Genomic DNA, 11,155 nt, shown 5'->3' on the forward strand with positions numbered 1-11,155 from the left:
TGATGTAATCCTACCCCATGTGAATGCTAAGCTGAGGGTTTCACAAGAAATGAAATGCCATCTAAACCAGCGTGAAAGAGCCACACAGTGTAATCTAAGGTGCCCACAAGAGCTGGCAGAGGGCTGGGCTCCTGATGTAGCCAGTGGAGCCTCCAGTAATTAAATAATAATTAGCAATTAAATTATCAGCAGAATGTTTTAATCTTGCCCTTGGTCTCCTTGCTTGCCTGAAGAAAGGCAGTGTTTTATTTCAGTAGAGAGAGGACGGACCATGCAACAAGTGGGAAAGCAGGAGATCTGGCTGGGACTGGGTGACATCAGGCTCCTTGAAATGAGCCCTCTGCCATGGTTTCACCAAGAATGGCCAAAAAGAAACATTAGGTGAGATGACTGCATAGTACAGGCCAGGAATTTTATCAAGAAAGGGTTTTATCAGAATTAAAATCTCTATTTAAGAAATTTAAAACAGTCAATCCTCATCCAATGGCTGCACCTTGACAATCTAAATGTTTGCACTCAGGATAAGAGCAAAACCCATGGGCAACATCTGTGCCAGGGAACAAAACACTTTTTTTTCAAAGCTAATGATGTTGCTGCTTGTGGGGAACAATCCTGGGCTCATTTTAGCCAACCTGTGCCTGAGAAGGACAGGACAGTGCCAGCTGGCCCAGCCCAAATCAGTACCAGGAGCTGTTCTGTGAATTTAGCAAGGTGAGCAGTCAGAGTCCACCGTCTCTGTGGTGAACTGGCATTGTTTAATTTACCAATGCAATGGGTTTGTGTACTGGATTAAGTGGCAGAATGTGGCAATTTTCTGCTTTCCGCCACAGGATTTGTGTCTTTTGCTACACTAGCAGACATTTCTCCCTGTTGTGGTTCTGCCCAGGTGCTCTGGAATCACCTCCAGGTCCTGGCCATGCCCCTCCTGGCCAATGTAAAATCAACCCTGTCCTGGTCAGAGCCAGGACACTCCCTCAAAATGCTATCAAATGGTAACCTCTCTTCCTTGCACAGACTATACTGAATTGACCAAGCTGCTTGAAACTCTCCATTCTGAGCATGTTTTTGAGACCTCACCTTTTCCCTTTCTTACTCTTTTCTGATAGAAGAACTTCCTGCTATGATTAACACTGTATATATCCTGCTTTCCTGTGCTAAATTGAGTCTTGCTTGTACACCCATGGCTCGAGGGCATTGCAACAACCACCCACGTTCTTTCAGCTGAATCTCCTCTGCTGAGGATGTTCAGTGAAGGACACCTGCACTGAGCAGCTCATGAGCAGCTGCTGGATTTCATGAGTTGGGTGCTGTCTTTGTTCCTCAGCTGTGTGAGATTTTGAACAAAAAGGCACTGGAACAACTGTTGTGGAGTCTCCATTCTCAGAGATATACAAAACCCTGCTGAAACGAAAGGCTTTTAAAGTCTCCCAGATTCCTAAGTTTAGGCTGTTACCGCTATACTTGAGCACCTAAATTCCACCTAAATCACACCTGAGATGCCTCCATGCTCTTGTGAATTTTAAAATTCCTTATCACAGAATCACAGAATGGTTTGAGCTGGAAGGGACCTTAAAGACCATCTCGATCCAGCCCCCTGCCATGGGCAGGGGTGCCACTCACTAAACCAGGTTGCTCATTATGGTGATCTTAGGCTCAGATGTTATAAGGAGAAATAAAACACAGAGGTGAGGTGTTCCTGTGGCTGCTGGCCAAGTCAGAACTCTGGAGTGTCACAGAGTGACCTCAGAGGTTGGTTCTCTTCTGGTACACTACACTGGACAGAGCATCCTCTAGTTCTGCACGGGAGGAGCTCAGACACTCCTGTCTCCAGCAGACTTTGAGCCTGCTGAGCCCCTGCAGCAAACACCTTTCCTCTAACACTTCAGCTCAGAGACTCCTGCCCCAACCTCATATCTCCCATACTCAGCCATAAAACTGGAAAACAAAACTCCCAACCTTCCTTCCCTTGCCTGCCTCCTCAGCCTGGCTTTATTTCCAGGGCTGCTGATGGTTGGAGAACAATTGTTTTTTGCTCATCTGAGGGGATTTGCATTGTGAATCTTCCCGACAAGCCAAGGAGCAAAAGGGTGGGAGAGGAGGGGTGGGAGGAGAGATGCTCTGCCAGGCAGGCAGGCGGGATCGCTCTGGCAGCAGCTCTGCCTGGCTCTCACTCTGCCTCCCAGGGGAAAACCCTTCCTCTCACTCCAGGCTTCTGCCCTGCCACACCACAGGCAGGACAAGGAGGCAGCAGAAGGGTCCCTGCCCTGCCAGCACCCAGCACCAGCTCTCACCTGCAGCAGGCAAACCATGAGGACGAGCTCTTTGCTCCTGCAGCGCCTTCACCTTTGATGGAAAACCTTCAGCCATCTCCCCAAGGGACTATGGAGGAGCAGTACATTTCCAAACTCCACCCAGCAGTGGATTATGGAGCTGGGGTCTTTCTTCTCATCATAGGTGAGTTCACAGCCTGCTGGTTTGCTTGGAGCCAGGGAACAGGATGCAGGGATTCCCTGTCTGTGCCGTGGTCAGGCAGCAGAACCTGGAGGGAAATGGCAGCAAATATTTCCCCACAGGTTCTCCTGCTTAGTGCCCTGGAGTTGGTTGGCAGCCAGGATTAATCTCCACTCTTGGATTTGGAATCTTGTTTGGATGCTGAAGAATGGCCAGCACAAATTTGCCTCTGTGGCATCACAAGTGTTTGAAATAAGTTGTCTGTCACTTTCTGTGGCATCTGAGCCCTGAGAACTGAGCCAGGGCAGCTCAATGCATGGGACTGCTCAGGGGAAGCAGCTGTGGGCTGGCCCTGGGTGGGAGAGGTGTCATGCTGCTGTGTCTGGGCAGGATGCACTGCTACAGAACAGCAAAGGGTTTCCAAATAGCAGTTCTGGGGTTTGCAGCAGCCTGTTTGTCCTGCTGCAGGCAGATTGAAAATGAAATAAAAGTGGGGATAGCTACCAGCCCATAGCTTCAGTTAAGTGTGCTCTTCCTTGTCTGCTTCTTGCATGTACACAGGCATTTGTTTTCTCCCCTCGTAGATTTGGAGAGGAGTGGAACTTGTTTAGACATGCTTTCCACCTGAATTTTTCCTAAGATTCCTTCCTTCAGAGCTCTTGAAAACTCAGTTTGACATAAGAAAGACAAGCCTATATTTTCATGTGCTTTAATACTGAAGTTCTGGGCAGAAGTGCTGGACTTTAGCACTTCATATTTCCTCTTGTTCTGCACAGCAGAACACAACTCAGGGTGAGAAAATCCCTGTTTACAAAGAATGAAGGGCTTTTTCAGGTCAGGATGTCAGCTCCCATCTCCCAGAAATGCAAATACATAGATGCAGTTAAGGCACAATGGGAAGGGGCAGCAAAGAAGGGCTAGGGGCTGGAGCTCCCCATGTTTGTGTTCCACCATGCTGCAGTCCCACACCTCTCCTAAAGGACTCTGAGGTACTGAAACTCCAGGCACAGCTTCCAGCAGGGATCCAGAGCCCTGTGTGGCAGCCAGGTTCACTGCATCCTGCAGGGACTCTCAGAAATAAAGCAGTGAGATGAACTGGAACCAGGTGCTGTATTTATCCAAAGCTTTGCCACCTCACTGGGGCTGCACATTTGTGCCCTGAAGTGATGTTTTTATTAGGAACAAGGCCAGGGCATGGGTAGCAGCATTCACCACCAGCTGTTTGGTTACTGTCCCACAGTTATGGTTCTGTCCTGTGCCAGCCAGGCTGTGGGATGGAGGGGAAGGGCTTCTGTCAAGGGGAAGGAGAGGCTGGGCCTGGGTGTCACCTCTGGCGGCAAAGCTGCTTCCTGCATCTGGTACAAGGGCTGGGCTCTTACCAAAGACAGTGAATTGAGTTCATTTTTCCTCCTGAAGCCTGATGATGTTCTGTTTTGGGAGCCTCACTGTGAGAAACAGAATGAGGGGCTGGAGTGACTCCAGGGAAGGGGATGGAGCTGGGGAAGGGGCTGGAGCACCAGGAGGGGCTGAGGGAGCTGGAAAGGGGCTCAGCCTGGAGAAAAGGAGGCTCAGGGGGGACCTTGTGGCTCTGCACAACTCCCTGACAGGAGGGGACAGCCAGGGGGGATCAGGCTCTGCTCCCAGGGAACAAGTAACAGGACAAAAAAAAATTGCCTCAAGTTGCACCAGGGCAAGTTTAGATTGGATTTTAGGAAACATTTCTTCATGGAAAGGACTCTGAAGCATTGGAACAGGCTGCCCAGGGCAGTGGTGGAGTCACCATCCCTGGGAGGATTTAAAAGCTGTGTGGATGTGGCATTTGGGGACATGCTTTAGAGGTGGCCTGGTCAGTTCTGGGGAATGGTTGGACCCAATCATCCTAGAGGTGTTTTTCCAGTCCAAAGGATTCAGTGATTCCATGGTTCCATGTCCCAGCCTGAGCCCATGTCCCAGCTCTGCCCACTGAGCCTCAGGTTGCTCTGCCAGCCAAGCCCCCGTGGGCATCATCCCTGTGTGTGCAGACACAGAGATCTGAGAGCTCAGGGAGCCCTTCAAGGGCATCCAGAGATGGCCAGTGAACGTGTGGGGTCAGAAAGGGAATGAGGGAGGGACACAGGGCCTCAGATGTGTATCCCCATTTCAGTTTAGCCTTTCTCTTGACACCTCTGAGGATTTTGTACTTATGCCAATAGATTTATTCCATTTTATTGTATGTGCCTCTATTAAGTCCTTGTGGGCACTTTAAGTGGTACCTGTGAGCAAATGCAGCCTTCCTGTATTCACAGCCACAAGGGAACAGGGCAGAATCTTTTTCTGCCTCCCTCTTTCACATCTGACTTCAGAGAACATCTTCTCAGGAAAACCTTTCATCAAAAGTTGCTACAGCACAATGTTCACTAGAAAGAAGAGAGAAAATGAGTTGTTTGGTGCGTGCAATTCTGGCACCGCTGTCACCAGCTCTTTGAAGCCTAGTGGCACACCTGAATAATCTATGTCTGACAGCTCCTTTTGCAAAGCAGGCTCTGGGTCTGTTGCACGCCCATGGCTGAACAACTCCCATGGTCCTGACGCCGGCAGGGGGCTGTTCACAAACCACGCACGGGACGGGGCTGCTGTGCAACGTGCCCTGAGCTGTTTTATTTTCCAGCATCAGTCTCATTACATGGTTATGACAATGGGAAGATGCCAGCAGCTCACATCCCAGGCAGCAGACAAAGAACTTAATGTTACAACTTACTTTATAAGTTTTTTGACCAATCACACAAAGCAAAAGCACACTGACAATAGTTCTATCCAATCACCATAAGCACATGTACCTTTGGTTAAAACAATGCTTGCTTATTTCGAATACAATAGCTACTTGTGAGCCTTAAAACATAATGCACAGAGCTCCATTATTAAGCTTTAACCTTCCTAATAGCTTGCTAGGTAAACTTTTCTGTAGCTTAGACAGTTATTCTAGACAAGTGTTAATACACAGACCATTGTTCTATTTGTCCTTGCTTTTCTACAGCTTAAATAATTTTTCTGCTGACCTATCTCATGGCTGCTGCTTAGCTCTAATCATAGTTCTGCTGTCTCTGACACCTGCCTTTTGCAGCTTTCCCAAAACCCTCTAATTTTGTGGATTCCTACAGGTCCCACTGCTCTCAGAGACCACCAGAACAGTCATGCTAACTCTCAGGGACCAACAAGGACCCTGAGCTGCCCAGGCAGCACATGCCCACCACCCAGGCAGCTCAGAGCCCAGTGCTGGGGCTCCAGTTGGAGGTGAGGCAAATCACACAGAGGGAAGGCTTTGGGAAGTGCAGGGGACAGGTGGCCAGGGTGGCTGGAGTACTTCAGCAGGAAGGAGAAGTGAGGATATTCTTTCTCAGTGCAGGAAATACATGGACCTGCTAGATGGGTCCAGAGGAGGCCACAAAGATGCTCTGGAGACAGGCTGGGAGACCTGGGGGGTTCTCTCTGGAAAAGGCTACAGGGAGACCTCATTGTGGCCTTCCAGTACTTAAAGGGGGCTTATAAAAAAGTCAGAAAGTGACTTTTCACATGGGTAGGCAGTGACAGGACATTCCAAACCCTGCCATGGGCAGGGACACCTTCCACTATCCCAGGTTGCTCCAAGCCCTGTCCTACCCTGCCTTGGACACTTCCAGGGATGGGGCAGCCACAGCATCTCTGGGCAGCCTGTGCCAGGGCCTCCCCACCCTCACTGGGAAGAACACCTAATATCAAATCTAAACCTGCTCTCTTTCAGTTTAAAGCCATTCCCCCTTATCACTATGTAATCTTGTAAGAAGTCCCTCCTCAGCTCTGTTGTAGCCCCTCTCAGGCACTTCACATACTTCCAGTGGTTTTCCCAAGGGTGTTAACCATGTGATATTCCTGTCTGTGTTGATCCTTCCCTTTCAGCCATCCTGACAATCCTTGGGAATTCAGCCGTCCTTGCCACGGCTGTGAGACGCTCGTCCCTGCTGAAGCCACCAGAGCTGCTCACAGTGAACCTGGCGGTGGCAGACATTGGCATGGCCCTCAGCATGTACCCCCTGGCCATTGCATCTGCCTGGAACCACGCCTGGCTGGGGGGAGACACCTCCTGTGTCTACTATGCCCTGATGGGTTTCCTCCTCGGGGTCTGCAGCATGATGACCCTGTGTGCCATGGCCGTGATTCGATTCCTTGTCACCAACTCATCCAAGTCCAACAGTGAGTAAATCACCTATATTGTCACCTGGTGCTGCTGTGTTTGGGCTGGGCTGCTCTGGGAGGTGCTTTGTGCAATGTGGCGTGGGTTATCAGGTCAGTAACAGCAGAATAAACCTCAACTTTTAGTGCAGTATCAAATCCTGGTGTTCCCAGAAGGACCTGATTAAATTCTGCATGAAACAGTGAGGTTTTTCACGTCTCAGTTTTACCAAGTGAAACTAGTTGGAAAATGGAGAGCACAAATGTTTTCCAGGACCAGACTGCCTTCCCTTCCTATTTGTATCCCAGCAGATACACTGGAACTTAAAAGGAAGGAATATTCTTTTGGCTTTCCTGGGCTGGGACCACAGCACGTTCAAGGTGAAATTGATCTGGTAGATCTCCCTGCCTTACTAAGCTCCAGATGAGCACTGAGGGCTGTGTTCAGGTCTCATCCAATCCTGACACTGTTTCTCTAGAAGCCCCAAGGTTAGGGACTTGCAGCAGCAGCCCAGGTGTGTCTGGAGCCACCATCCTTCTGTCTAAGGAGAAGTTATGGTAAAATAACTTCCCTTGTGGCTGGGATGGGATCCATCCATGCTTGCTCTTCCTCTTTCTTGCAGGTAACAAAATCACCAAGAGCACTGTCTGCATCCTGATTGCTTTTATCTGGCTCTACTCCTTGCTCTGGGCCATCCTGCCCTTGGTGGGCTGGGGCTACTACGGTCCTGAGCCCTTTGGCATCTCCTGTACCATAGCCTGGAGCAAATTCCACAACTCCTCCAATGGTTTCTCCTTCATCCTGAGCATGTTCCTCCTGTGCACGGTGCTGCCTGCGCTGACCATCGTTGCCTGTTACCTGGGGATTGCCTGGAAGGTTCATAAAGCATACCAAGAGATCCAGAATATTGACAGGATCCCCAATGCAGCCAAACTGGAGAAGAAGCTGACCCTGGTGAGTCATCCCTTTGATGGGAGGAGTGTGCAGTAATCAGGAGCTGGCAGAGAGCTGGCTCTGCTCATGCACAGCTCACAGAATCATGGAATTAGAGACCTACGCTGAAATTCTGTGTGGAAACAGGATTTTAATATATTAATATTAATATTTTTTTTCCAAATATGGACTTTGAAATGAAGTTGTTAATTTCTTGTGGAAAAGCAGAATTGATCCAAGCTTTCTAAAGGCCAGTCATAGAATCACTGAATCATTAAGGTTGGAAAAGGTCTCTAAGATCACCAGGTCCAACCATTAATTCAGCACTGACAGGTCCACTACTTAACCATGCCCCTAAGCATCAGAGCAACATATTTTTTTTAATATTGCTTATGACAGTGACTCCACCACTGCACTGGCAGTCTGTCCCAATGACTGACAACCCCTTCTGTGAAGAAATTCTTCCTAATATCCAATCTAAACATCCCCTGGTGCAACCTAATGGCATTTCCTCTTGTCCTTTCATTTTTTACCTGGGAGCACAGCCTGACTCCCACCTGGCTCTAGCATCCAGGGAGTTGTAGGGAGTGATAAGGTCCTCCTGAGTCTCCTTTTCTCCAGGCTGGGCTCCCCCAGTGTTGGAGCATGGGGGGTAGGACAGTCAGGATGGACGGAGACGAGAGATCTCTGAAGCCAGGTCGTGAACTTGTGTTTTTTTGCAGAGGGCCTGGGTGCAGGGCCCTGCTGGGAGCTGCCAGACACAGCTCAGAGCAGGCCCAAGAGAAGAGAGGGGTAGAGAGGATGAGAGGGTGAGAACGTAAAAGGGTAAGAGAGTAAAAGGGTAAGAGAACAAAAGCGTAAGAGCGCGAGGTTCCCATTACAATACAATAAGTCTTCTGTGTTGAATATTCTAATTCTCACTAGCCAATCTAGTACAAGATACAAATCCTATAGCATTTACATACAGCCTATAAGAATCATTGCATTACCATACTGTGTTACATTTTAAACTCTAAAAACTCCTCTTTGGGCCCCTTCTGCCAAGCTAGTAGGGTCTGCTCTGACCCTTGGACCTGCTTGCAAGCAGCGGTTATTGTTCCATCAAAAGGGGATTACCTTGAGCTGGCCATGCCATTGTTTTCCAGTTGTTCAGTAACTAAGGCTTGGTATCTCACAGCTTGCTTTCATTTCAATCTCGCTTATAGTTTCTATATTCTCAAAATCTTTTGCCAGGCAATCATATTTGTAAAGCTTTCCTGTTTCATCTTCCCCAACATCCCAGCTGCTCCTCATCAGACCTGTGCTCCAGACCCTTTTCCAGCTCAGTTCTCTTCTCTGGACACACTCCAGCCCCTCAGTGTCTCTCTTGTCAGGAGGGCCCAGCAATGACAGCTTTGGCTGTTGTTGTTCAGATGTGTCCCACACACACCTCGTGTGCCAGGGCATCCAGCCCTGTCTGTCCAGCTGCAAACAGCTCTGTTCCCTTGCAGATGGCCGTGCTCATCTCAGTGGGATTCCTGAGCTCCTGGACTCCCTATGCAGCCACCAGCTTCTGGTCCATCTTTAACTCCAGCGACTCCCTGCAGCCCGTGGTGACGCTGCTGCCCTGCCTGTTTGCCAAGTCCTCCACGGCCTACAACCCTTTCATCTACTACGTCTTCAGCAAGACTTTCCGCTGCGAGGTGAGGAAGCTGCAGTGCTGCTGTGCCTGGAGGGTTCCCTACTTCAGCTCTGACAACTCCATGGAGAATCCCGTGTCCACCATGTGGAGCGGGAGGGACAACGTCCGTCTGTCTGCGGCGCCGAGGGTGCAGAACCTGGCAGCTGCAGCTCCCTGAAGTGCAGCCATGGCGTCAGCCTGGCCTTACTCCCAGGGATGCAGCAAATGAGGTGGTCACTGCCTATCTCATGTCAATACAGAGGTTTAAGTTTATATTTTTAAGCAGCTCTCAAATATTGTCTGTAGGCCTCACAGAAAAAAAAAAAAATCTATTTTTTCCCCGAGAAATTCCATTTTAGGGGAAATAGATTTATGTACCAAACATAAAATCATGTAAATTAAACTTATTTTCAGGTAAAAAGAGAATTATTATTTTTGTTGATTTTTTCCCTATACTTTTGATTTTTTTAATGCAATCTATCTGCCAACTGTTGGCCCTACCAGTAAAACAGCCATCAAAGAAAACCATAGGTTGCACACAGTGTTACCAAATAAACACAGCTGAGTATGTGGTTTTCCAGCAATTCAGACTGGAAACCATATGGGGAACAAGAAATGTTCACTGCCAGGAAAAGGTGGGAATGTGGCTGCTCCCAAAATGACATAGAGGTCTCTGGTTCCTTGTGCTCTCAGAGATGCAGCTCCAGCTCTCCAAGCACAAGTCTAAGGAGCTAAGCAGCCTTGGTTGGATGAGATTTGGTGGGTAGGTGGCAGTCAGTGAAGGATGTGTGTCCCAAATGGCACAGGGAAGGGAAGGGAAGGGAAGGGAAGGGAAGGGAAGGGAAGGGAAGGGAAGGGAAGGGAAGGGAAGGGAAGGGAAGGGAAGGGAAGGGAAGGGAAGGGAAGGGAAGGGAAGGGAAGGGAAGGGAAGGGAAGGGAAGGGAAGGGAAGGGAAGGGAAGGGAAGGGAGCTCTCAGCAGGAGAAACTGTGTCCTTCAGCTGTTGCTGGCTGAGGTACCACAGCTCTTCTGCCACTTGGAGCACTTAAGGATCGGAATTGGTAAGGTTGGAAAAGACCTTTTAAATCATGTCCAACCACCAACCCATCACCACTGTGTTCACCACTAAACCATGTCCTCCAGTGCCACATCCATGTATTTTTGGAACACTTCCAGGGATGGTGAGTCCATCACTTCCCTGGGCAGCCTGTTCCAGTGCTTCACCACCCTTTCTCTGCAGCTGTTCTCTGCACAGGATGACACAGGGCATTCCCCAGGTGACCCTCCTAGCAGGGACACCCTGCAGATGCAGTCCTGGCTCTCATGGCTTCCATGGGAGCTCCTGAGGTCCCACATTCCCCCCTGGCTAGAGCACTGACATGACTGCAACTGAGAACAGAGTTTGCTGATTCAGTACAACCATAACACCAGGTTTGTTTGGTTGTTGTTTTAAGTTTTGAGAAGGTAATTTAGGATCACATTACAATTCCATGGTTATTTCCTACCCAGCCCTGGACTGTGCTGTTTTTTCAGGACGCAAGCACTGAGTTCAGGAGCGAGTCTGGGCACGTCATGTTTGCAATCACCAGTGCAACCACCTCAATACAAACAGAAATTTTGTTCAAAACTCGAACAGATCAGACCTCTCACATATTAGGAGTTTTCTCACCACTCTTAGGAGGTTTACAATTCAGACACTCGACCTGAGCCAGCCACCTTTGGCTTCTTTCTTTCCATTGAGGATAAATGGCACTCCCTACTTAGATGATGACATATAAAGTTAGAAAATACAACTAAAACACTGATATGTATTGAAATAAGTTTCATTTCAATACTCTACTTTGAAGAAGCTCCTAGGCAGTCTCTGGCTATTGAGACAAAGGAATAATTTACAAATTTTTAATAGAAAATTCCTGTTAATGGTCA

At 48.8% G+C, this 11,155-nt stretch overlaps 1 protein-coding gene across 1 annotated transcript; it reads left to right on the plus strand.

The window, feature by feature from the left end:
- The first annotated feature begins 2,381 nt into the window (after window positions 1–2,381).
- LOC115901814 (opsin-5-like) lies at window positions 2,382–9,408 on the plus strand. The gene is made up of 4 exons (XM_030944781.1): window positions 2,382–2,454; window positions 6,364–6,657; window positions 7,260–7,591; window positions 9,061–9,408. The coding sequence occupies exons 1-4, from the start codon at window positions 2,382–2,384 to the stop codon at window positions 9,406–9,408; spliced, it is 1,047 nt and encodes a 348-aa protein (XP_030800641.1).
- Window positions 9,409–11,155: the final 1,747 nt, after the last annotated feature.

This window comes from Camarhynchus parvulus, chromosome 3, assembly GCF_901933205.1.
Source record: "Camarhynchus parvulus chromosome 3, STF_HiC, whole genome shotgun sequence".
NCBI lineage: Eukaryota > Metazoa > Chordata > Aves > Passeriformes > Thraupidae > Camarhynchus > Camarhynchus parvulus.

Coding starts and splice junctions, on each gene's coding strand:
- LOC115901814 (XM_030944781.1), top strand. CDS start 2,382: ATGGAGGAGCAGTACATTTCCAAACTCCACCCAGCAGTGGATTATGGA. Junction 2,455..6,363: donor GGTCTTTCTTCTCATCATAG/GTGAGTTCACAG, acceptor CTTCCCTTTCAG/CCATCCTGACAATCCTTGGG. Junction 6,658..7,259: donor CAACTCATCCAAGTCCAACA/GTGAGTAAATCA, acceptor TCTTTCTTGCAG/GTAACAAAATCACCAAGAGC.